This window comes from Podarcis cretensis (genome assembly GCF_951804945.1).
Source record: "Podarcis cretensis genome assembly, chromosome: 13".
NCBI classification, from domain to species: Eukaryota; Metazoa; Chordata; class Lepidosauria; order Squamata; family Lacertidae; genus Podarcis; species Podarcis cretensis.
In genome coordinates, this window is record NC_137182.1 from 51,208,766 (window position 1) to 51,235,138 (window position 26,373).

A 26,373-nucleotide genomic window follows, 5' to 3' on the forward strand; every position below is an offset into this window, starting at 1 on the left:
GCATTTTTTAAGAAAATGGGTTCTACCGAGACTCATTTATTAATTGCAGTTAATTCCCAATGAGGCTAATTAATCGTGGCCCAAGTCCTACTGATTTAATTTGGAATTCAGTGCAAATAACTTACTCTAGAAGACTGGGACCAACCCAGTGATCGGATTTTTTTTTTAATTTAAAAACAAACAAACATCATGGCTGCTTCAAAGAGCAGCTGCGAAAGGAGAACCTCTCGCCCTGTTTGGATTTTGGCAATTGGGATTGGTTTTTAACCATAGGTTCCGACATCGCTCCACCACGCTTGCCCCGCACATGGGAGGTGGTTTTACAATGGAAACCGGAAGTTGAGGTTGCGGGGAGCGTCCAATTAATGGTATCTCTTTGGACCAAATCTGGGCACGGGACAAAAACGTGGGCAGGGAAATCATATGACGTGATGTCTCTCCCTCTCTTCCCCCTCCCTCTCTTAAAGGAGCCGCGCCGCCCTAAAGAACGTCTTTCCAATCCTGAAACAGAATTTTGTAGTCTCGAAATTAAATTATGAATATCCATTTCGTACAGGGGCCATATGATCTACCTGGTTTTATGGGACTGAGTCCACATTAATCATTTTGCCTGCAGTTTGAAGGTCTCCACCCCGAGCTGCCCCACCCATCCCATAATAGCGCCCCGATCTTGAAAAAGCTGCGGGAAATTTAACAATCCAACAGGTATAGCTTTCCAGTCACAAGATCTACCCACCGGGGAAGAATGGCAGATGAAGGTGATGGAGTACATGGAACTGGCTGAGATGACTGGCAGAATTCAGGACCAAGGAGAAGAGTCGGTGGAAGAAGATTGGAAAAAATTTGAAGTTTATCTTCAAAAATATTGCAAAATTAAGGATTGGTAGAAAGATGTTGGGAAAAGAAAATTACGTGGTTTTAGTAGAAATGACATAAAGGGTTAAGTAAAAATGAGTTGGTGAAAGAGAGAATGTGAAATTATAGTATATTAAGACAAATTATTAAGATAAAAATAAGGTTGGAAGGATTTGCTGAAATAACAAATTGAATCAGAATACAAAAATGGGAGGTGTGAGGAGGTCAAGGAAATAAGTGGATGTAAGCAAGTGATGTACAGGTTTGATTTGTTTTTTATCTTTTTTCTTATGTTTTCTGGTTTTTGATGATTTTTTTTATATGTATTGTTTTTTCTTTTTTTCCCCTTGATTGTTATTATTCTCTTTTTTTCTGTAATTTTTAAAATCTTAATTTTTTTTTTTTTAAACAGGTATAGCTTTCCACTGTGGAGGAGAGAATTAGGGGAGGAGCTCCCCTCCTTTTAACACTGATTTTCCATGTTTACTATACCGGATATGGAGATCCATTGATTCTCCTCTGTTTTAAGACTCCTATCTCCCATCATCCCTGTTTTATTGGCTGAGGCTGACATCCAAAAACATCTAGAATCCCCTAGATGTTAAAAGCACTTCTTTGTAATCTGGCTGACATGTCTCTTCCCACTTGGCTCAGGGCATTCACACCTTTTCCTTAATGTATTGTTGTTGTTTAAATAAAACATGAATTGAAGATGTGATAAGAATTTTAAAGTCTTAGATATATAATAAATGTTCATAAATGTACCAACCAAGCACATACATAGATCAGCACAGGAAGACCGACCTGAAACCGTTTTTTGATTCCCAAACTGACCAAATGCTTTCTCTGCAAGATCAAAGGAAAATTGAAAAGCCTCCCCATTGTCTTTTCCTTCACAAATCCTGTCTTAAGGGTATGTCTGTGTTCGAATAGGGTGTGAGCCTATGACCTGGCCCAGGAAATAAGGCTCCTCTGGGTATCCAATCAAGTGAGCATTAACAGGTAACCTGTAAGACGAGATAAACAATGCACTCAGATTTCTGCTGTAGACCGCCTTTTCTATGATGTATTTGAGGGGTGGTCTTGAGCTCCAGGGCAGGGAATTTAAAATGTCTATATAAGGACAGGCACACCTTTGTTCTGGGTTCCTCCTCCTTTCCTGCATGTGAGGGGAGCACCCTGTCGCAATAGATCAATAAAGATCAGGCTTACTAGCTGCTTTGCTTCTCAATATTCTCTGGTTGGCCTCTGTTATTTTCTCCTACCAATAGGGAACCTACGTATATGGGCTCTTGGACACCCCATAGGGGAACAAGGGCAAATGTTTGTTTACAACAATGACAAGCATGTCTCTGGCCATGTGCAAAGTACACCTTCCCCAGCAGTAACTGCAGCTCAAGCACTGTGAGCATATTGAGGGTGAAAGACTGTAGGGCCTGGCCATTGCTTTTAATAATAATAAAAAAGGAGGGGGGGGAGCATTGGGCCTGACTGACCTGATATTGCATTTAAAAAAACAGAAAGCAAAAACAAATCCACACTACTCATGACTTTTAGGAGATGCATTGCATTGCCTGATTGAAAGAGCAGAGTAAAGATATTGCAAGAAGCACAATTCTGCCGACTCTCCTGTGTATTCCTTTGTTCTCTGCGCTTGGTTCTTAACAAACGTTATATCAATTTTACGCGATAAATAAATGTCTCATCCCACAGTGAGAGAGAGAGAGAGGAAGCGAGCCTCAACCTGTTCCTGCCTACCTCAGCCAATGAGAAATCAGCAACCCACCAGACAGTTTTGGCCCACCTGGAGCCCTCAGGAAGTTTGGGGCTGCAGCTCCCATCAGCCCAGAGTTCACAGAGTGGTAGAATTGTCGAGTTAGAAGGGACCCCAGGGTCATCTAGTCCAACCCCTGCAATGCAGGGATCTCAACTGAAGCATGCATAGCAGATGGCCACCCAACCTCTGCTTAAAAACCTCCAGTGAAGGAGCGTTGTATTCCAAAACAACTGGAAGGTGCAAAGTTGGAAAAGGCTGACACAGGAATGTAGCCTGGGAGTCATTTTGGACTCACAGCTGTCCATGGAGGCACAGGTCAATTCTGTGTCCAGGGCAGCTGTCTACCATCTCGACATGGTACGCAGGATGAGACCCTACCTCCCCGCAGACTGTCTGGCCAAAGTGGTGCATGCTCTAGTTATCTCCCGCTTGGACTACTGCAATGCGCTCTACATGGGGCTACCTTTGAAGGTGACCCGGAAACTGCAACTAATCCAGAATGCGGCAGCCAGATTGGTGACTGGGAGCGGCTGCTGGGACCATATAACACCAGTCGTAAAAGACTTGCATTGGCTCCCAGAACATTTCCAAGCACAATTAAGAGTGTTGGTGTTGACCTTGAAAGCCCTAAATGACTTTGCCCCAGTATACTTGAAGGAGTGTCTCCACCCCCATCGTTCAGCCTGGAAACTGAGGTCCAGCACTTAGGGCCTTCTGGCGGTTCCCTCACTGCGAGAAGCCAAGTTACAGGGAACCAGGCAGAGGGCCTTCTTGGTAGTGGCACCCGCCCTGTGGAACACCCTCCCACCAGGTGTCAAGGAAATAAACAACTAGAAGACATCTGAAGGCAGCTCTGTTTAGGAAAGTTTTTAATGTTTGATGTTTTATCGTGTTTTAAATATTCTATTGGACAAGGATCCTTAGATCACGTTAAGGGTAGCCAAATTCTGTGCAATTGCCATAAAACTTAGGGAACAAGCTGTGCTATCATAATGATTAAGGTTTTAAATGATAATTTTAGGTTATATGTTAATGACTAAGTTTTAATTTATATAAACTGTTGCTATATCTGTATTGTCCCTCTTATACCTAATTGCAAATTCAAATGTATCCCTATCATGTTTTATGACTTCCTTGATATTGTATGTGGGCTGGAACTGGTCTGTGACCAAAATAATAAAATTCATTCATTCAATATTCTATTGGAAGCCGCTCAGAATGGCTGGGGAAACCCAGCCAGATGGGCGGGGTATAAATAATAAATTATTATATTATTATTACGTTATTTGGTGCCTGTTAAAAATATTTGTTTAGGCAAGGCTATCCAGAAGCATAGCATGTTGACATGCATTTTAATCTGGTTTTTATCTTATTGTTGATGTGGCTTTTTAAAAAATCCTTTAGGTATTTCTCAACCGATTCTTTTCCCTTTGATTTCATTGTTTTATTCTGTTTATAAACCACTTCCGACATTGTTGTCGTTGCCTTTCTACAGTCAAGCAGTGCATGAATTTTACAAAGCAGACAAATGAATAAAACTGGAACATCCCCCCCGCTTTCACAGTGCCTGTCGTCTTCTGCCGGCTCGGAATCTGGAGGGGACGTGGATCAGTTGTTGGGGGACAGGAGCGTGGCAAGGTGTAGGGGTGCAGATATCCAGAGTGTGGGGGTCAGGTGGGATTGCTATGAGGAATTATGAAAAATGAAGCAGGCCATTGTGTCTGCGATGAAAGCATTGCACTGACTGGGTGTGATCTATTGACAATAGGTTCTGATCGAATCCCACAAGCCTCTCCACCTCTGCCATTTGCTTTCTACCTGAAAGGCACGTATAAGCATTCTAAACACAGACCAGTTGCCAGTTGGTTCATCAGGCATCCTGGATCATAAAGATAGTAGGTAGCTTCTTTGATGTAGTTTGGGTGGCGCTGGGGGTTAAACCACAGAGCCTAGGGCTTGCCGATCAGAAGGTCGGCTGTTCGAATCCTCGCAACGGGATGAGCTCCCGATGCTCGGTCCCTGCTCCTGCCAACCTAGCAGTTCGAAAGCATGTCAGAGTGCAAGTAGATAAATAGGTACCGCTCCAGCAGGAAGGTAAACGGCATTTCCGTGCGCTGCTCTGGTTCACCAGAAGCGGCTTAGTCATGCTGGCCACATGACCCAGAAGCTGTACGCCGGCTCCCTCGGCCAGTAAAGCGAGATGAGTGCCACAACCCCAGAGTTGGCCACGACTGGACCTAATGGTCAGGGGTCCCTTTACCTTTACCTTAAGGGCCAGGAAGAGAGTTCACAAGGAGATGGTAAATACTCTTTTCCTCGCCATCCTTCCCTGCCTGTTTATGACTTCTGGGGTTTTGCTGAATGCATTCCTCTAGTCCCGTTTTATTTACTCTCAGATATGTATGCATGCTCAAAGTAGACTTTGTAGTTAACAGGATTTCTTCCTGTCTGACTTTGTCCCATGTGGGGTTTTTTGAAACGTTTAGAGGAAACCTGATTGGTTCTTACAAACACTGTGTAAAAAGTCCTTTTGTGAATAAAACGACCTGGGCCGATGGGTGGAGAGAGAATTATTATTATTATTGGCACCTCTCCCCAGAGTCTTGCTGGCCAAGCATAGTGTGTACAGTGGTACCTCAGGTTACATATGCTTCAGGTTACAGACTCCGCTAACCCAGAAATAGTGCTTCAGGTTAAGAACTTTGCTTCAGGATGAGAACAGAAATCGTGCTCCAGCGGCATGGCAGCAGCTGGAGGCCCCATTAGCTAAAGTGGTGCTTCAGGTTAAGAACAGTTTCAGGTTAAGTACGGACCTCCGGAACGAATTAAGTACTTAACCCAAGGTTCCACTGTCTTTTATTAATCAGAGTCCAATCCTTCCTTTGCGTTGGGAACGCTAAAGCAAGGTGCCTATCAGGTATGTCCAGGCTGTTCACACGCGTGTAAAAAGATGCACGGCAGGGAAACACGTAGAGGATTTATTGCACGGGGTCAAAATCCCGTCCCCGCTAACACACTCCACACATGACGAGAGAGGTTCGGTTTGCGTCAGCCGCAGCGGCACTCAGGAGTGAGCGAAGGCTTCTAGGCCCTGTTTCAGGAGGGACAGGTTCATGCCGTTGGGGACGAGGACACACGTGACACCTATGTGGAAGCGAAATAGGGGGGAAATAGATTGCACATCTCCCCCCCCCATAGGAAGCTGACTTATTCAGAGTCAGCCTTGGGGTCCGCTTGGGGTCTCCACTGACCTACAGCAGCTCCCAAGAGTGAGGCGGGTGCCCCCTTTGCCCCACAGACAGCAGCCTCCGCCGCCTAGGAGCGAGGGGGTCACACGCAGCGGGCACATTTCTCCCCGTTACCTAATTTGCTGACGTCATAAATGTTGCGGCTTTCGTCGTCGAAGAAGAGCATCTGCGAAAAGGGAACCCCGGTTTGTTGAGACAACCTGAGGAGGAACAGGCGGGGGGCAGAATGAGAACTCGCCGTCCCGTCCCTCCCATAGACCAGCTTTGCCAATGGGGTGCCCTCCGTCAGTGGTGTCCAAACTTTTTCCACAGAGGGCCAGATTTGATGAAGTGAAGCGCCCTGAGGGCCGACCAAAGGGCCAACCAAAGTCGTTAAACATTTTTTTAGGATTGAAGTTGGTGAGCTTTTTTTTTTAGGAATTTACCCCAGGAAATAAACTGCCACAGGGGCTGGATTAAACCGTAATACCAAAATGATTAAGGTTTTAAATGACAATTTTAGGCTATACAGTAGTACCTCGGGTTACATACGCTTCAGGTTACCTACACTTCAGGTTACAGACTCCGCTAACTCAGAAATACTGCCTTGGGTTAAGAACTTTGCTTCAGGATGAGAACAGAAATCGTGCAGCGGTGGCAGCAGGAGGCCCCGTTAGCTAAAGTAATGCTTCAGGTTAAAAACAGTTTCAGGTTAAGAACAGGCATTCAGAACGAATTAAGTACTTAACCCGAGGCACCACTGTATTTTAGTGTAATATATATTTTTAAATGCCACTATATCTGAACTGTCTCTGTTATACCCGATTGCAATTCAATGTATTCCTGTTGTGTTTTATGATTTTCCTGATATTGTAAGTGAGCCAGAACTGGACTGTAATAATAATAAAATTCAAATACAGTGGTGCCCCGCAAGATGAATGCCTCGCAAGACGAAAAACCCGCTAGACGAAAGGGTTTTCCGTTTTTGAGGTGCTTCGCAAGACGAATTTCCCTATGGGCTTGCTTCGCAAGACGAAAACGTCTTGCGAGTCTTGTGATTTTTTTTGCTTTTTTCTCCCTTTTTCTAAGCCGCTAAGCCGCTAATAGCCGCTAAGTCGCTAATAGTGCTAATCCGCTAAGCCGCTAATAGGGTTGCTTCGCAAGACGGAAAAACCGCTAGACGAAGAGACTCGCGGAACGGATTCTTTTCGTCTTGCAAGGCACCACTGTAAACCAACCGGTGGGCAGGATTAGGCCCAAGAAATGGACGGAACTTGGTGGACATCACTGTGGGGGCGTACAAAGAGCCAATGGCCCAGCTGGTCCAGGCTACTGTTTTCACAGCCACCCCCCCCATGTGCCCCCCACCATGATGTAGGTCTTCCCTTACTTCTGAAAGTGAGTGACTTTGCTGCCTGGGTAGATCTCGGCGTAGCGGATGAAGCGGTTCAGGCCGAAAAGATCCAACAGCTGATTAGCCCCTCGGATCTCACCTGTCCTAGGAAGAGAGAGGGAGGGGTGGAGAGATTCATATTTGAGATCGCTTATTAGTCTTGTTTATTAAATAACCCCCCCCTGCAGATGACCGCAGTGCCTGGAGACGGGCAGTCAAGTCGTGCATCCGTAGCAGGGACCATAGCTGTCAACTTACAGATTTGAAAATAAGGGACCAGCAGCCTCGAAAATAAGGGATCAGCAGCCAAAATAAGGGATTTTCCGGGCACAGGTATGTTCAACTTCTGAGCCCTTCCGAGCCAAAGGCAGAAAGCCCAGCCAGCAGCCAAACGAAGCCTCATCAATAAGGGACAGCAGCGGGACATGGCGCTGGGATAAGGGACTGTCCCGCCAAATAAGGGACGCATGATAGCTATGGCAGGGACCTGAGGAGAAATGACCGCTGGGAGGAGAACGGAGAAAAGAAATACCACGATGCAACTGGACGCCTTACTCTGCCCCGGCTGCAACAAAACATGTCTTTCCTGTATTGTCTCTGCAGCAACATCAGGCAACATCTTGACCTCACCCCCAAAGGCGCATTCTTCCATTTTCTCCCATTGTCAACCAAGGTTAAATTTGTAAGCTCAGGGATTTCCCCCTGCCGTTGTAAGAGAACAAGGGAGGCGTTCACGGTGAGTTCCTCCTTTTTCTAGGAAAATAGCACCGCGATCCGAAGATCGCAGGGCGGTTCACAACACGAAAGCGCAAAAGGAGAACACAAAATGCGTAGTGAAATCAAGGACACGAAAGAAAAGCAAGCCAGTAAACTGTCCCACAAACACACTTAAAAGGACTTCCTAGGGACTAGTCACACAACAGATGGGTGCAGGATCTGGACTCACCGTGAGGCAGCCGCCATAGGGATCCCCTCCGCATGCAGCTGCTCCAGCACAGCCGGCACCTCGGGGTACAGATTTATGGGTCGCCCGTTGCGGTCTCGTATTGAGCCATCGCTGAGGGGAACATTGACAAAAGAGTCGTGAAGTTTGTTGCCTTTAAAACAAAACACACACAAAAAAGTGTGGGGATGGTACTGTATATGTGTTTTTAACATGCCATGCAGAAATCCAACAGATACCGTTTTCCCCAGGACACAAAGGAGAGTTTCCCCTGTTGGGTTCCTGCCAGCTGCATGGCTTCTAGGGGCACAGAGCCCTTTAAGCATAAAACAAACATCAGTTTCTCACCCCATTTGGGGGGAATAAACAGCTCCCTGAAAAGCCCTTTGTATTGTGCATTAGTGACAATTTGTGCTCATGATGGTTTCAGGGAAGTTAGAAGCAGAACTCCCGTTCGACATTGTTTTGGGGTTTGGACACCCCAATTGGCACATGCCCCATAACCTGCTGATGAAATCCTGCATCTTTATTATTATTATTATTATTATTATTATTTATTTGTACACCGCCCAACTGGCTGGGTTTCCCCAGCCATTCTGGGCGGCTTCCACAAAGACCAAAAATACACTAAGATGTCACACATTACAAACTTCCCTGAACAGGGCTGCCTTAAGATGTCTTCTGAATTTCAGGTAGTTGTTTATCTCTTTGACATCTGCTGGGAGGGCGTTCCACAGGGCGGGTGCCACTACCGAGAAGGCCCTCTTGCCTGGTTCCCTGTAGCTTTGCTTCTTGCAATGAGGGAAACGCCAGAAGGCCCTCAGAGCTGGACCTCAGTGTCTGGGCAGAACAACAGGGGTGGAGACGCTCCTTCGGGTATACTGGGCCGAGGCCGTTTAGGGCTTTAAAGGTCAGCACCAACACTTTGAATTGTGTTCGGAAACGTACTGGGAGCCAATGTAGGTATTTCAAGACCAGTGTCATGTGGTCCTGGCAGCCGCTCCCAGTCACCAGTCTGGCTGCCGCATTCTGGATTAGTTGCAGTTCCCGGGTCACCTTCAAAGGTAGCCCCACATAGAGCGCATTGCAGTAGTCCAAGCGGGAGATAACCAGAGCATGCACCACTCTGGCGAGACAGTCTGCAGGCAGGGAGGGTCTCATCCTGCGTACCAGATGGAGCTGGCAGACAGCTGCCCTAGACACAGAATTGACCTGCGCCTCCATGTACAGCTGTGAGTCCAGAATGACTCCCAGGCTGTGCACCTGGTCCTTCAGGGGCACAGTTACCCCATTCAGGACCAGGGAGATATAAACAACGTTCCAGTTTATGTATTTATTTTGCCCCTTTTGTTGTGTTATAGCACAACAGTTGCCCACACAGATGACAAAGACGTGGTAACCTTAGAGAAACATCGCATCAGGGAATCTAATAAGCGGTACAATGTGTGCGGACCGCCCAGTATAAATCCATCACTATTTATTTCATAAAATTTGTAAAAATTTATTGTAAAAAACAACAACAACCAACCCCTCAAAGAGGTTTGCTAAAAGGAGAAAACAATGCAATTACCAGTAAGAAGAATTAACAACAATAATTTAAGAGTTTTGAGAAATGAAAATGAACTAAAAACAGATTAAAATGCACATCAGTGTGAGTCAATGACAGGCATAGGCAAACTCGGCCCTCCAGATGTTTTGGGACTACAACTCCCATCATCCCTAGCTAACAGGACCAGTGGTCAGGGATGATGGGAATTGTAGTCCCAAAACATTTGGAAGGCCGAGTTTGCCTATGCCTGGTCAATGAGATGCTGCAGAAAAACACCCTCAAAAACACTACCAGTCCTATAAACACTCCATATTATTATTATTGTTTATTAAATTTGTATTCCACCCTTCATCTAAAGATCTCACCTGCTTTTCTGGAAGGGAGGGTCCACGTGGGTGTCTACCCAGAAGGGCCACAGGGTGTAATCTGTAAGAGAGAGGTCAGTTGACCTTGAATTCCCCTAACCCCCAAAACATAAGCATAAAATTTCATGTTTTTCGCCTGCTTCACTCATTCCCATTCTTCCCAAATTGTCTCCTTTTACTACACAGATTCTGCTTGTTGAAGGCAGAATCTATGGGGGGTGGGATCTTCAGCCCGAGGGCCAGACAACCCTCTGATTCCTTTATTATTTTATTCACATAATATACATTCTTTACAACAAACAACGCCAAAATAAACAGACAACTCCAGAATAAAATCATATGTAACAAAACCACAAGTCTCATGTTTTCATTTCCACCGATCTCCTCTCTGATACCTTTACTTGATATTGCTTGCTGCTTTCTGCTTTCCTTATAGAATCTTTATAAAAATTTAAATCTCTTAAATCCTATACCAATCTTTAACAATTTCCATTAATCCCTTCACCTCCTCCCCCACAGCCCACCCATGTGTGATCTTCTTTACCTACAATTATTTTTGTTATTGTTGCGTTATTCACTTTATTTGTTATTCCATCCTTAGTATATTATTATCCTATCTATTCCATCCTTAGTATATTATTATCCTTAAACTTTTGCATATTAATTTTTAAGCTCTGAGGGCCGGACAACTTTCTGGGGGCCACATGTGCAAAGCGGGCGGAGGCAGAAATGGATGGGGCAACGAGTGCGAATTTTACCTTTGTAGAGTGCGCTAGTTTCGACATTCCCACCCCAACACCCCCTGGCTATCCCTCCATCTAGGCAACTACCAGAGTTGAAGGATACATTTCCAGGCAGAAATACTCCAGGAGGGTATGAAGGAAGAGTATAGAATTGTCGAGTTGGAAGGGACTCCTGCAGTCATCTAGTCCAACCCCGTGCAAGGAAGGAACGTTTTGCCCAAGGTGACCTGAGATTAAGAGCCTCATGCTCAGTAGGGGCTGAGGGTGAGGAGGGTGTTTGGTCCAAGGTGAAAGCCCTGGGGGCCAGACAGAGGAGCTTGGAGGGCCACCTGGATTTCCCCCACCCCCACCTTAACATAACAATTGCAGAGCAGGAAGGAATAAAGGCCTTGAACAAACACAACATGGGAGAACTACACCTGTTGAACCTCTGGCTGTGGCAAAGCTGTTCCGGGCGGAAAGCAAAACGGTGGGATCTTGGAACTTCCTTGGGAGTTAATAATAATAATAATAATATTTTATTCCTATCCCGCCCTCCTCTGCTGAAGCCGGGCTCAGAGCAGCTAACAACAGTAAAATGATACAACATTCTAAAATCATTTCATTATAAAATCAGTTCAAATCAGATTAATGGCAACCATTGGGCTAGAGTTCTGTGAAGATTGCCAGAGGGAGTCAGGCTGTGCCCTGGCTAAAGGCCTGGTGGAACAGCTCTGTCTTGCAGGCCCTGCGGAAAGATGTCAAGACCCGCAGGGCCCTAGTCTCTTGTGACAGAGCATTCCACCAGATCGGGGCCACAGCCGAAAAAGCCCTGGCTCTGGTTGAGGCCAGCCTAACCTCCCTGTGGCCCGGGACCTCCAAGATGTTTTTGTTTGAAGACCGTAAGTTCCTCCGTGGGACATACTAGGAGAGGCAGTCCTGTAGGTACGAGGGTCTTAGGCCGTATAGGGCTGTAAAGGTTAAAACCAGCACCTTAAACCTGATCCTGTACTCCACCTGGAGCCAGTGCAGCTGGTATAGTACCGGGTGAATGTGATCTCGCAGCGATGACCCCGTATGGAGTCTCGCCGCGGCATTCTGCACCCGCTGGAGTTTCTGGGACAGTCTCAAGGGCAGCCCCACGTAGAGCGAGTTACAATAATCCAGTCTGGAGGTGACCGTCGCGTGGATCACAGTGGCTAGGTCAGGGCGAGAGAGGTAAGGAGTCAGCTGCTTAGCTTGGCGGAGATGAAAAAATGCCGCCTTTGTTATAGCTGCAATCTGCGCCTCCATGGAGAGGGAGGTGTCAAAGATTACACCCAAACTCTTAATGGACAGTGCTGGCACTAATTGCGCCCCCACAAGAGATGGCAGTTGCCCCCCCCCCCCAGTCCCATATTGTTTCGTCCCAGCCAAAGGACCTCTGTCTTCGAAGGATTTAACTTCAACCGGCTCCCACATAACCATCCAGCCACAGTTTCCAAACATCTGGTCAGTGTGTCTGGGGCCGAGTCAGGATGGTCATCCATCAACAGATAGAGTTGGGTGTCATCAGCATACTGATGGCAGCCCAGTCCAAAACTCCGGACAAGCTGGGCGAGGGGGCGCATAAAGATGTTGAAAAGCATGGGGGAGAGTATCGCACGCTGCGGCACTCCACACACCAAGGAGTGGTGCGATGACAGTCCCCCCCCCCAAGCGCCACCGTCTGTCCCCGACCAGTTGGTTGATGGAAATTTCTTTCACCCCAAACTTAGGACCCCCCCCCCGCAGACTTCAAGGGTCCTTATTCCCAGGGATGTTTGTGTGTGTATGTGTGTGTGTGTACACATACACACACACACACACACACACATACAGGATGAGCCCCAAAGCAACGACGGAGCAACTTACCCAAGTCAAACACAACCAGCGCCGGCCGTTTGCTCATCTGCTTTCTATTTCCAGGAAGCAAAAACAGGAAAAGTAGGGGTCGCACTCTAGGGGAATAAAAGACTTTGCTCCTCTCTCTCTCTCTTTTTTTTTTAAAAAGGGGGCAATCAGGGGCCGTCGGAGCTGCGAATCAGGCCCCCGCTTTCTTCCTGCGAGGAGCAACGGGAGCTGCAGAATCCGGCCCTCCAGGAACTAGCAGATCGGCGGCGGCGGCGGATGAATGACAGGCTGCCTGTCACTCGGGCGCTTCCTCTTTCACTTGATCGCCGAGGAGCCACGTGCTGCTGCTGCTGCGGAAGCTCCGGATGCAAACAGCGGCTGCGAGAGCGTTCCAGGGCCGCCCCCGGGTTAACCCCTTCAGTCCCGAGGTTAACCCCTTCAGTCCCGGGGGGGGTTGTGGCGGGGGCAGGAGATTGCCAACACAGCAGGACTCCACCCCCCCTTTTTTATATATAGAAAAGGATGGGCTGTGATTGTTGCAGGAACTGGCAGCGAGGGAAAGGCGAGGACGGTGGATTTTTGTCATGCTAAGGATCATATTTTCTTCTCTTGTTAATGATGCTGCTTTAAATGCGTATGTTAGATTTGACTTCATTTAGCCATGTTTCTAAATTAATCTAAGTTAATCTAAGTTAATTCTAAATTAATCTAAGTTAGCCATGGGACGCAGGTGGCGCTGTGGGTTAAAGCCTCAGCGCCTAGGACTTGCCGATCGAAAGGTCGGCGGTTCGAATCCCTGCGGCGGGGTGCGCTCCCGCTGCTCGGTCCCAGCGCCTGCCAACCTAGCAGTTCGAAAGCACCTCCGGGTGCAAGTAGATAAATAGGGACCGCTTACCAGCGGGAAGGTAAACGGCGTTTCTGTGTGCTGCGCTGGTGCTGGCTCGCCAGGGCAGCTTCGTCACGCTGGCCACGTGACCCGGAAGTGTCTCCGGACAGCGCTGGCCCCTGGCCTCTTAAGTGAGATGGGCGCACAACCCCAGAGTCTGTCAAGACTGGCCCGTACGGGCAGGGGTACCTTTACCTTTACCTTTAGCCATGTTTCTAGACACAAGATCTACCCACCCGGGAAGAATGGCAGATGAAGGTGATGGAGTACATGGAACTGGCGGAAATGACTGGCAGAATCCGAGACCAGGGAGAAGAGTCGGTGGAGGAAGATTGGAAGAAATTTAAAGACAGTTTACAGAAACATTGTAAATTTAAGGAATGTTAGAAGGATGCTGGAATGAAGTTATGTGGTTTTAGCAGTAATGTTACAAAGGAGTATGTAAAAATGGATTGTTAATAGGTGAGAATGTAAAGTTATAATATATTAAGATAAACTATTAAGATAAAAGCAAAAATGGAAAGGATTTGCTGAAATAACTAATTGAACTAGAATACAAAAAAGGGAGGTGTGAGGAGGTCAGGGAAACAAGTGAATGAAAGACAAGATATGGAAAGGTTGATTTGTTTTTAATTGTTTTTACTTTTCTGTATTTTGTATTTTTTGCTTTTTTTTCTTATTCTTGTAACTTTTTTGAAACTTTAATAAATATTATTTTTTAAAAAAACAAACATTTAGCCATGTTCCTTTTTTCCTTTTGAAATGTTTAAGATTTGTTTTTGTACCAAACATGTCTTCTGTAGTTGACCTCCTTTGTAATGTTTTATTTTGAAATCTTTTAAGGTAATATTTTAGTTTTCTGTTAATTATGTCGCTTTGGCTGTATACTCTATATTTGATTTGCTTCAGAAATGTTTGATTCTGGATTGTTTTATTGAAGTTTTAATAATATGCTGTAAACTGCTTTGAGATTTTTTCTTTAAAATACAAAGCGATATAGACATGAAATAAATAATAATTTTGCGCACACTTTGAATAAAATTCTGATTGCAGCTGTTCTTTAAAGGATTATTATTTCGGTGCAATATATAAAATGTTAATTTGGGCTCTGTATAAATATATATTTAAAACCTGGGCACCTCTTTAAACAAAATGTAAATTTGGGTGCTATATAACATTCTAGTTTGGGTGCTATTTAGTTTTATTTTGGGCACCTCTCTAAAAAATGTTTTTTTTTTATTTTGGGCATGCTTTAAATATTTTTTTCTAATTCAGGCACCTCTTTAAATAATGCGACAGTGATCTTTCTGTTGGGATTAAAGGGGACATAGCAGAATATCAGAAGTGATTTAAGATTTTTTTTTACTGCAGGTTTTATATTTGGCCTTCAAGCTGTTTTTAGGACGTCATAAACTGCCGGAGCGGTTTTCTTCAAAACATGGAAGTTTGCCTTAAAACCACCTAAATAAATACATCTGTGGCATCCAGATTTGCTAGATACAGTGTTAAGAAGAGCTCTGTCTGAGAAAGTCATCCAGAGCTATGAACCTCAGATGTCAGAGGAAGAGTGGGGCAGACCTATTTAGGATTGTACAGGACCAGCCATTTCTGGGAACAAGCTGTGACATCTTCCATGTGGCATCTCCTGTGTTTAAAAGACACAAGGAAAGTGTTTTGAGGAAACAGGATGCAGTTTGGAGCAGCCTATGGCAGGGAGCAGAGGGATGCCAGTGGTGCTGTGGGTTAAACCACAGAGCCTAGGACTTGCCGATCAGAAGGTCGGCAGTTCGAATCCCCGCGATGGGGTGAACTCCCGTTGCTCGGTCCCTGCTCCTGCCAACCTAGCAGTTTGAAAGCATGTCAAAGTGCAAGTAGATAAATAGGTACCACTCCGGTGGGAAGGTAAACGGCGTTTCTGTGCGCTGCTCTGGTTCGCCAGAAGCGGCTTAGTCCTGCTGGCCACATGACCCGGAAGCTGTACACCGGCTCCCTTGGCCAGTAAAGCGAGATGAGCGCCACAACCTCAGAGTCGGTCACGACTGGACCTAATGGTCAGGGGTCCCTTTACCTTTACCTTTGGCAGGGAGCGCCAACGTGGTGCTGTCTGGATGTTGGACTCCCAACTCTCATGCGCCCAGGCAGAACGGCCAATGGCCAGGGATGATGGGAGTTGTAGTTCAACACCCAGAGGCAATGCCATTGGCTACCCCTGGATCGACGTCAAGTCACACAGCAAGGATCTGCAGTCGAGCTCCCTGGCGCCAGTGCTTTCTCTCATCCAAATAAGGCAAAAATCCTCACAAACCCTAGAAATTTCACAACAGGAAATGAACATTTGGGGAGTTTGCTCTGCTTCCAACACCATCCTTTCGTATAAATGATATAGTGGGGGAACGTCCTGATGTATACACGGACAGGCAGCCCACGTGTGGAGAGCTGTAAAAAGAGGCTGCTGCAGAAGGATTTTGCTAGGAGAATCCGCTTACTCAGACTGTACAGGGAATGTTTGCGAAGGAAAAACTCCGCCTTGGGTCAGTGAGAGGTAGCAGAAACTCTTCATGCCGAGTCAGGCATCCAGTTCTGATAACAGAGCTGAAATTTAATTTCTAAGCCTGTGTAAAACTAAGGCGAAGGAATGTTTCTCTATAAGCCTGTGTTAATACTTAATAGCCCAGCGGACTCCACATTTATTTGGCCGGCTGTGGTTCTGACCCAATAAAAGCCGCCTTAAACATTGCAACGGGAGGGGTTGGTTCCCTCCGCAAAAAAATCTGGGAACTGCAGCTCTGTTAGCCCTTGTTGCCCTGTGCATACATATACAGTGGTACCTTGGGTTAAGTACTTCCTTCGTTCCAGAGGTCCATTCTTAACCTGAAACTGTTCTTAACCTGAAGCACCACTTTAGCTAATGGGGCCTCCCGCTGCCGGAGCACGATTTCTGTTCTCAACCTGATTCAAAGTTCTTAACCTGAAGCACTATTTCTGGGTTAGCGGAGTCTGTAACCTGAAGCGTATGTAACCCGAGGTACCACTGTACAGTGGTGCCCCGCAAGATGAATGCCTCGCAAGACGGAAAACTCGCTAGACGAAAGGGTTTTCCGTTTTGGAGGTGCTTCACAAAACGAATTTCCTATGGCTTGCTTCGCAAGACGAAAATGTCTTCATCCTGCGGGTTTTTCCCCCTCCCCCCTTTTTCTAAGCCGCTAAGCCGCTTATCAGCTGATCCGCTAAGCCGCTTATCAGCTGATCCGCTAAGCCGCTTATCAGCTGATCCGCTAAGCCGCTTATCAGCTGATCCGCTAAGCCGCTTATCAGCTGATCCGCTAAGCCGCTTATCAGCTGATCCGCTAAGCCGCTTATCAGCTGATCCGCTAAGCCGCTTATCAGCTGATCCGCTAAGCCGCTTATCAGCTGATCCGCTAAGCCGCTTATCAGCTGATCCGCTAAGCCGCTTATCAGCTGATCCGCTAAGCCGCTTATCAGCTGATCCGCTAAGCCGCTTATCAGCTGATCCGCTAAGCCGCTTATGAGCTGATACGCTAAGCCGCTTATGAGCTGATATGCTAAGCCGCTTATCAGCTGATACGCTAAGCCCCTAAGCCCCTAATAGCGCTAATCCGCTAATGGGCTTGCTTCGCAAGACGAAAAAACCGCAAGACGAAGAGACTCGCGGAATGGATTATTTTCGTCTTGCGAGGCACCACTGTACAAACATACATGCTATAGCAGGGGTCAGTAAACTTTTTCAGCAGGGGGCCAGTCAACTGTCCCTCAGACATTCCGGGGGGGGGGGCGCACTATATTTTGAAAAATAATAATGAACGAATTCCTATGCCCCACAAATAACCCAGAGATGCATTTTAAATAAGAGAGCACATTCTACTCATGTAAAAACACCAGGCAGGCCCCACGCTGATTCCCGGACTGCCCATGGGCTAGATTTAGAAGGCGATTGGGCCGGATCCGGCCCCCGGGCCTTAGTTTGCCTACCCATGTGCATCCCAGAGGAAAGGAAATGCCTTTTGAGCCGCTTTTGACTTGAGGATCCCGAATACCCCAGTGAGAAAGGCACATTGTAAGCAAAGTCGAACACAGTCATGAGCCTGCAACTCAAGAAACCACGTGAAACACCTTTATTTAACATTCAGCCATTTCAACCGCGGGAAAGGGGGGGGGCAGGGAGAAGGACATTTGAACGAGGGGAGGCAAAACACAGCCAATGAGCATAGGCAGCACTTGAGAAGTCGCCAGGGTGGAAATGCATGAGGATCGGGGCCGGCGGGATCCCCCAGGAAGGCAACAAACCATGGATTCCCCCCCAATGCCCCTGCTAAATGGCACCTCCCTAAAATGACAGCTTGCGGAAGATCTCTGGAGTGGTGGGCAGCGGCCATTTTCTTCCTGGATCTGGGAGGAAGAAAGGGTTTGGGAGGATAGCTATGCGCTGCCTGGCGGTGTCCCACATGCAAACGGCAGATCTGTCCTTTGTGGGGAGGGGGGGAGGGAGAGGGGGACGTGCCGAGGGACGGGTGCGCTATCATCGCAGGCCTCCCCCTCGTAGCGCCAAGACCAAATGGAGCACAGAGCCGCCCTGGATCTTGTAGTCGGCGGCCGTTTTCTCATCGTTCCTGGGAAGAGAAGAAGGCAGGAGTGGTTAGAGCGCCCTGGGCCAGGCTGGAGTCCTACAAATGTTCTGGACTACAACTCCCATAAGCCCCAGGGGCTGGGGCTCTACAGACTGGCGGAATACAGCAACAGGCACTTAATACAGCGCGACACATTGCGGCTGTTACTTACCAAGTAGCAGTACAGTGGTACCTTGGTTTAAGAACAGTTTAGTTTATGAACAACTTGGGATTCAGAACGCTGCAAACCCGGAAGTAGGTGTTTCGGTTTGTGAACTTTGCTTTGGAATAAGAACATGTTTCGCTTCCTGTTGAGTGTGTTCCGTTTGTAAATTGAGTCCCTCGCTGCTATGGGAAAACACACCTTGGTTTAAGAATGCTTTCGGAAACCAAGGTAAAGGTAAAGGGACCCCTGACCATTAGGTCCAGTCGTGACCGACTCTGAGGTTGTGGCGCTCATCTCGCTTTATTGGCCGAGGGAGCCGGTGTACAGCTTCCGGGTTATGTGGCCAGCATGACTAAGCCACTTCTGGCGAACCAGAGCAGCGCACGGAAACACCATTTACCTTCCCACCAGAGTGGTACCTATTTATCTACTTGCGCTGGTGTGCTTTCGAACTGCTAGGTTGGCAGGAGCAGGGACCGAGCAACGGGAGCTCACCCCGTCGAGGGGATTCAAACCGCCGACCTTCTGATCGGCAAGCCCTAGGCTCTGTGGTTTAACCCACAGTGCCACCCACGTCCCAAGGTACCACTGTAATAATAATATTTTTACCTTGCTCATACCCCAATAATAAGATATCGTTGAAGGAAGCAAATGGGCTTGGCCCATAATAATGTTATTTCATTCATTATTAACTGAGGCAAACAATTTTGCACAAGGTAATTTTCTTTTCCAGCGTTCCCCTGCATCAGACTTGCCAAACCTCTGGAGGGCTCCAGATTTGCAAAGGCTGGGATAAGGTCTTCACAGATGTATTGTGTAGTACATTGCAACTGTCCTTCTGAGGTGGCCAGGGGTGCTTGGACCTTCCAGAGACAATGAGGGATTTGGCATCTTTCCGCAGTACCTGTAAGACGGAGCTGTTTCGCTAGGCCTTTGGGCAAGATACAGTTTGACTTACTTTCCTTTGTATTAACCAAGCCCAAAGGAGACCCCCAACTCACTCACAGGTCCTTGTAGCAGCAGTGTAAACAGTTGGTCCTGGCAAGTATTAACCACTCTCAACTCCAACCTGATAACTGCCACCTGCCCAGATTTTAACTTGTCTGAATTAATTTTAAGATGTATTTTAATTAATTGATGTCTGTTTTTATGCATACAGTGGTGCCCCGCAAGACGAATGCCTCGCAAGGTGGAAAACCCGCTAGACAAAAGGTTTTTCTGTTTTGGAGGTGCTTCGCAAAACAAATTTCCTATGGGCTTGCTTCGCAAGACGAAAATGTCTTGCGAGTTCCTGCGGGTTTTTTCCCCCTTTCCCCCCCTTTTTCTAAGCCGCTAAGCCGCTTATCTGCTTATCCGCTAAAAGCCGCTAATAGCGCTAATCCGCTAAGCCGTCAATGGGCTTGCTTCGCAAGACGAAAAAACCGCTAGACGAAGAGACTTGCGGAAGGGATTAATTTCGTCTTGCGAGGCACCACTGTATTGTGTTGTTTTATGATGTTAGCCGCTCTGAGCCTGGCCTCAGCCGAGGAGGGCGGGATACAAATAAACATTTATTATTATTATTAATATTGTCTCTCTGCCACTGATATGTGGAATGTGTTTGGCAGGAATGTGAAGAAGGGCTTTCGCAGAATTATAAAGTTGGAATGGATGTCAACATCTAGTCCGACCCCCTGTAATGCAGGAATTTCAATTGAAGTGGCTGATCCCAAATTTTGGAAGGTCCTGCTGAGGGAGGCTGGTCTAGCACTTTTCTTGATGACCCTCTTCTAGTAGGGAAAACCCTTTTCATTTAAAGCAAGTGTTTGGCCTCAACTGCTTTTTGAATGAAATTACGTTTCTAAACTGGCTTTTTTCTCTCTGCTCTTACCCCCTCATGCTCATATGGCATTCTTGCAATATTGCTTTTTAAAAATATATATACATCTAATAAATAAAATATTGCGGCTGTTATTGTCGCTATCCACCTTTGCGGGTGTTTTTTCATGGAAAGGCAGCATAGAAATGCCAGAGGGCGAGATCGTTATCTCCTCCACCCCTCGTGGGGCCACCACCTGATGCCACAATAGCATCAGGTGATTTTTCTGTCGCACGCTAGCCTTGTAAAATGCTTTGCAAAGCGCTCTGCAGCGTTTTGAAAGGGGCTGACAAATCAGCTGGGTCTTGCATCTTTCCGCAGGGCCTGCAAGACAGAGCTGTTCCGCCTGGCCTTTGGTTTGGACTCAGCCTGACCCTTATGTTTCCCTCTCCCTAATGGTTTTGACTTATGGGCTACTATTAAAATGAGGCTGCATTTTAAATGGTATTTTAACCCGCATTTTAATAAACTGGTTTTTGTTTGTTTGTTTGTTCCTCCCCTATTATGTTTTATTGTAATTTTATTGGCGTTAGACGCCCTGAGCCTGGCTCTGGCCGGGGAGATCAGAGTATAAATAAAAATTATTATTATTATTACTATTATTATTATTATTATTATTATTGCCATGCCTTTCCAAAGCGCCGTCTACTGCAGTACTTTGCCCTGTGTTTTCCAAGCTTGCAACCCCCGCTACGGCTAAGCCAGGTTTTCACCTGACCCCATACCTGTAGGGCCGGGTGCTGTGGCTTGGCCTGATGAGACCCGGGATAAAACAATTATCCCGCAATGCCCTAGGGCAGCCACTGCTTCCACCCTAGCAGCACTACAAAAGCCAGGCATTCCCCACAATACACTGGGAAGCAGCCACTGCTGCCGGTGCACTCACATCTGCTTGCCGCTGTAGATGAGGCGCTGTTGTTGTGGCGGGATTCCCTCCTTTTCTTCCACTCGCTCCTTTATTCTCTCCACCTGGGGGGAAGGGGGGCAGAGAGATAGAGAGAGAGAAGAACAGAAAAGGGTCACAGTCTATCCAGAGCAGTTTTTAGATGTAACACTAGTGGGCAAGGCTGACAGAGGGAAAACTCATTTCCGGGGGCGGGGGGGGGGGGACGGCCTGCTGGACTCTTTCAATCCGTTTCGCTATCACAAAGGACAACATCTGAGCATTTGGGCCTCCCCATCCTTGCATAGCTGTCAACATTTCCTTTTTTCAAGGGAAATTCCCTTATTCTGAATAGGATTCCTCACAAGAAAAGGGAAAAGTTGACAGCTATGTCCTTGTGGCCTCTGCCCCCAAAGCTGCTGAATGTGGCCCCGAAGGATCTGATGAACCTCTCAAATGTTTCTTGTTCAGTTACTGAACTGGCAGCATGGGAACCCCCAACAAAAATATATAATTTGGCAAAATATTTGGACTTTATGATATGTATTGGTATAATTTGGAATAATTAATGTGATATGATTGGATTGTTAAATGGAAAACTTAATAAAAATTATTTTTTTTTTAAAAAAAGAACCTCTCAAATGTTTCTCACATGGGACCAATGTGACTGGGAGGTGGATGGGCATTGTGGTTCAGTTGTGAAGGAGGTGTCACGCTTCCCCAGCAAAGTCCTGGCTGACCTTTCAAGAGGACGGAGGGACGCCCTTGGCAAACACGTCTCATTGCCCACTACCTGAGGGCAAGACGGCAGAGGAGGAATAGCTCCACCATCTGGCCAGGCTGATAACAGGCCACGCCTGGGGGGGTGGGGGCCAGAAGAAAGAGGGCATGGGTACCAACCAACAAGCCCCGTTTCCCTCCACAATTGGATCGATCCATTCATCCTCAGAGTATAATTTAAAGGTAAAGGTAAAGGTACCCCTGCCCGTACGGGCCAGTCTTGACAGACTCTAGGGTTGTGCGCCCATCTCACTCAAGAGGCCGGGGGCCAGCGCTGTCCGAAGACACTTCCGGGTCACGTGGCCAGCGTGACATCGCTGCTCTGGCGAGCCAGAGCCGCACACGGAAACGCCGTTTACCTTCCCGCTGGTAAGCGGTCCCTATTTATCTACTTGCACCCGGGGGTGCTTTCGAACTGCTAGGTTGGCAGGCGCTGGGACCGAGCAACGGGAGCGCACCCCGCCGCGGGGATTCGAACTGCCGACCGTTCGATCGGCAAGTCCTAGGCGCTGAGGCTTTTACCCACAGCGCCACCCGCGTCCCCCAGAGTATAATTTACGTACCACTTAATGCTGTAGTTTCTAAGAGGTGTACAGCAGGGATACAGCATACATTGCAAAAAGGAACCCAAGATCAGGGGGAAAAAACCTCACTTAAAATGCCTGTTTCACACTGGAAGTTCAACAGGGAGTGGGGGCCTGTTTGATCTCAGCCAGTGGAGGAAGGGAGAGACCTGTTGTTTGCCGTGGTGTGAGGGCCTGGGCAGGACCCACAGCGACGCAAACCAGCCCCACACACCAGGGCAAATAATATGTCCCTCTCCATATGGAAAAACCAAGCAGGTGATTCCCTGGTAGGTGCAGGGCACGACTATCACCACCACCATCCCACCCGCCATGTTTGTCTGCCCGAGGTACCTTGTCTGTGGGTTCTATGTCAATCTCAATCTCTTTTCCGGTGAGCGTCTGGAACAAAAGAGAGAGGCCTGAGACACCAGCAGCCACCCATCTCCCCCACAATGATTCAGCCACCTCTTCAGGCAGCAAGGCTAGAAGACAAGGCATTTTTTCCTCCTGCTACGCCCAAAGAAGGGTGGGGCTGGGTGCTTTTTGAGAGCTTACGGCCCTCCCCAAATTCCCGTCTCATTCTGCATCAGGATTGTAAAGGTAAAGGGAAGGGACCCCTGACCATTAGATCCAGTAGTGGCCGACTCTGGGGTTGCGGCGCTCATCTCGCCTTATTGGCCGAGGGAGCCGGCGTACAGCTTCCGGATCCTGTGGCCAGCATGACTAAGCTGCTTCTGGAGAACCAGAGCAGCACACGGAAACGCCGTTTACCTTCCCGCTGGAGTGGTACCTATTTATCTACTTGCACTTTGACGTGCTTTCGAACTGCTAGGTGGGCAGGAGCAGGGACCAATAAACAGGAGCTCGCCCCGTCGCGGGGATTCGAACTGCCGACCTTCTGATCGGCAAGTCCTAGGTTCTGTGGTTTAACCCACAGCGCCACCTGCGTCCGTAGCTCCCACCATCTCCCCGGACCCAATTCATTAGAACCTTCCTCTCTCTGATCACGCTCAGAACTGGATCTTGCGGCTTTCTTCTTCCCCCATGAACCAGAGACAGTATCCCAGAACCCCTCACTCCAACATTCCCGGCTCATTCCATTTCTGCCCTGTACAATCCACAACTCAGATTTAAAACGGGAGGCAATCTTTCCACCCATCTCCAACCTGAACACCAGAGGAAGTGGGAGACAGGCAGCATCCCAATGCATGTCAAAGCAGTTGGGGGAAATGTAAAACACTGGGTTATAACCATTTCCCTTTGCACGGCTGCTGGCTCTGAAACCCAGAAGCAAGTCCTGTCAAATCAGCAGAAGACTGTGGCGTTAGCATTTTTCATGAAATGGGATTCCTGGGGTGCGGCCTGATGATCGGCAAGCCTCGAGATTCACACGCAGAGCAGGTAGCTCCCCATTTGGCGGAAAGTTTGCCAACAAGGAGGAGAAAGGAAAAGGAAAAGATGCTTAAAGGAAATGCCTGGCCTAGAACTCCATCTGAACAGAGCACCTTTTCCCGTTTATTCTCTCCCCCCCAGCGCAGCAAGAACATCCAAGGAAGCTCTTTTGTGAGTGCCCCTACAACATGAACAACTGTAGGCAAGGTATAAGATGTACAGGCTTTCCTCCACAATCCAGTGTCCTTCAGATGTTTTGAACTACAAGTCCCCTCACCAGTGCTGGCTGGGGCTGGTGGGAGTTGTAGTCCAAAATGTCTAGAGCGCACAAGGTCTGGGGAAGCCTATTCTAGAGCCTTCTGGGTGGTGGCACCCCAGTTCAATGAATTCCCCTGGCACCTTTCCCACCTTTGAAGCAGTGCTAGCAACAGTCATGACAAAAAAAGAGCTTGCTATCTCTGTGCCAGCAGAACTCATGAGCCCTATTTGATCCCAGCATTAAGTGACAAAATACTTAAAAATTGTACCTTGGGCAATAGCTCCAAAATTCAATGTTGGGTTTGCAGATGAAAATGATGCAGTTTCAACTAAACATTTCCTCCGGTTTCACCACTGAGTGGAGCTCTTCAGCACCATCTTATGTGCAATTTGGTGACAGAAATTAGGTCCAAAAGGTTTGTAAAAATGAAGTGTCAGTCACTGTGAGCTTACTATGCCCAAGTGGTACCAGTTAGTATATATAGCTGTGGTACTCTGGCAATTGTGCCTTTTCAATGACTCCCAAATTTTGGGCATCTCCTAAGGCTTATATATCTGACTATCAGCTCCCCGCTATCATACAAGGATTTTGCTTAGGCTTTGACCCAGACAGAAAAGTCGGTTACTGTACAAACTTTGGGATTTCCCCCTATTTTGACCTTTTAATATTGCATTAAAGTTGCAATAATATAACATAATATTATTACCCGGGAAGAATGGCAGATGAAGATGATCGACTATATGGGACTGGCAGAAATGACCGGCAGAATCCGAGACCAGGGAAAAGAGTCGGCGGAAGAAGATTGGAAGAAATTTAAAGACTATTTGCAGAAATATTGTAAAATTAATGAATGTTAGATTGATGTTGGACAGAAATTAAGTGGTTACCAGCTGTAATGTAAAGGTTGAGTAATAAGTTAAAATAAGCTATAACAAGTTCCAATAAGGATTTGCTGAGTTAAGAATTTGAACTGGAATACAAAAGGGGGAGGTGAGAGGAGGTCTGGGAAATAAGTTAATGGAAATAAGTAATGAAAATTACATTTGTTTTGGGGTTTTTTTTGTACTTTTGTTATGCTTTGTGCGTTTTTGTTTTTTGCATTAATTTGGAAAAAATTTAATAAATATCTCCTGTGATGTTTTATTCCGACCCAGCTTAGTTTTGAGGTCTGAAATGACATGGACCAGCCTTTCCATAGCCTAGGCACCTGCGAGGAGATGAAGGAGTCAGGATGCATGGCAGGCGGAAATCCAGCAGGTGAAGCGGTCCCAAGCGCAGTGAAAAGACTGGGGGGGGGGAGAGCTCTACCTGTTTGCCTCCTGCCTGCAGGAGGAAGCTGAGGGAGGAGCCTCTCTTTCTGCCCTTGGCCAAGGGAGGAGCCCCACCCGCAACACATCCAGGGCTGGACGGGGGCGAGGGATGCCCGCAGGTGCCCCACAATGCACCGCGGCAGGGGCGAGGGGAGCCGCCAAGCTCTCCCGTCATGCCCCGGGGCACGGGGAGGTGACCCCCCCCCGGGTCTTCTCCCACCCCTCTCCCCAGTGGGGAACCGCCGAGAGCCTCCCTTACCTTCACTTTGATCAGCATCGTGACCAGCCTCTTCAGTCAGCCGCGCGACCTCTGACCTCGGAAGCAGAACAGGACCGCTGTTCCCCTCACGCTCCCGCGCTCCTTCCGGCCTATCTGACGTCACTTCCGCTTCGGAGTATTCCCTCCTCCCTACACACAAAAGGCCTTCCAGTCTTTTTCGCTTTTTTTTTTTTAAAAAAGGAAACCAGTAAAGACGTTTAGAGCTCGAGATAAAGCGTGCGGCGGCGTTGCTCCGTGGTTGAACCCCCGCTTGAATTCACCTCTTCGACACCCCTTTCGCTGACTGACCCGCAGTGCACTATGGGAGATGGAGTCCTTTCTACACAAGTGAACCTTTACGAGCTACGTCTCCCGCGCATTTTGTTCCATACTGCCGCAGCAGCCGTCGCTTTAATGGGCGGGACTATAATTCCGGCCTTGCCTAATTGCTCTCCAGCCATTCACTTCTGCTTCGCGCTCCCCGCCTTCAATTCATTCGGACTACATCTCCCGTCAGGCACTGCGGCAGAAACCCCTCTCCGCCGTTGCCCCGCCCGCTGGGAGTAGCCGTCTTTTCCCCGCTCTTGATTGGCTCTCGCGAGATTCGCCGCAGCGCGCGCACGCAGGTGGGGGGGCAAACGTTTCCCGAGAGCGGTTCCAGGCGCGTTGGTTTGTGGGAGTTGCAG

General features: G+C 47.6%; 2 protein-coding genes across 2 annotated transcripts; both read right to left on the reverse strand.

The window, feature by feature from the left end:
* Positions 1 to 5,594: 5,594 nt before the first annotated feature.
* On the reverse strand, positions 5,595 to 13,050 carry MDP1 (magnesium dependent phosphatase 1). The gene is made up of 6 exons (XM_079952216.1): positions 12,725 to 13,050; positions 10,110 to 10,170; positions 8,199 to 8,309; positions 7,250 to 7,357; positions 5,995 to 6,080; positions 5,595 to 5,776 (listed from the first exon to the last, which is right to left on the reverse strand). Exons 1-6 carry the CDS (start codon positions 12,759 to 12,761, stop codon positions 5,697 to 5,699), a joined length of 483 nt encoding a protein of 160 aa, XP_079808342.1. The 5' UTR covers positions 12,762 to 13,050; the 3' UTR covers positions 5,595 to 5,696.
* Positions 13,051 to 17,699: 4,649 nt separating this feature from the next.
* Positions 17,700 to 26,162, reverse strand: NEDD8 (NEDD8 ubiquitin like modifier). Its single transcript, XM_079952239.1, has 4 exons — positions 25,688 to 26,162; positions 22,819 to 22,866; positions 21,125 to 21,207; positions 17,700 to 18,217 (listed from the first exon to the last, which is right to left on the reverse strand). Exons 1-4 carry the CDS (start codon positions 25,703 to 25,705, stop codon positions 18,127 to 18,129), a joined length of 240 nt encoding a protein of 79 aa, XP_079808365.1. The 5' UTR covers positions 25,706 to 26,162; the 3' UTR covers positions 17,700 to 18,126.
* Between the last annotated feature and the right edge of the window lie 211 nt (positions 26,163 to 26,373).

Coding starts and splice junctions, on each gene's coding strand:
- MDP1 (XM_079952216.1), bottom strand. CDS start 12,761: ATGAGCAAACGGCCGGCGCTGGTTGTGTTTGACTTGG. Junction 8,310..10,109: donor CCTCCCTTCCAGAAAAGCAG/GTGAGATCTTTA, acceptor TGTTCCCCTCAG/CGATGGCTCAATACGAGACC. Junction 6,081..7,249: donor AAAGTCACTCACTTTCAGAA/GTAAGGGAAGAC, acceptor GTTCCTCCTCAG/GTTGTCTCAACAAACCGGGG.
- NEDD8 (XM_079952239.1), bottom strand. Junction 21,208..22,818: donor ACATAGAACCCACAGACAAG/GTACCTCGGGCA, acceptor CCTTCCCCCCAG/GTGGAGAGAATAAAGGAGCG. Junction 18,218..21,124: donor ATCTACAGCGGCAAGCAGAT/GTGAGTGCACCG, acceptor TTCTCTTCCCAG/GAACGATGAGAAAACGGCCG.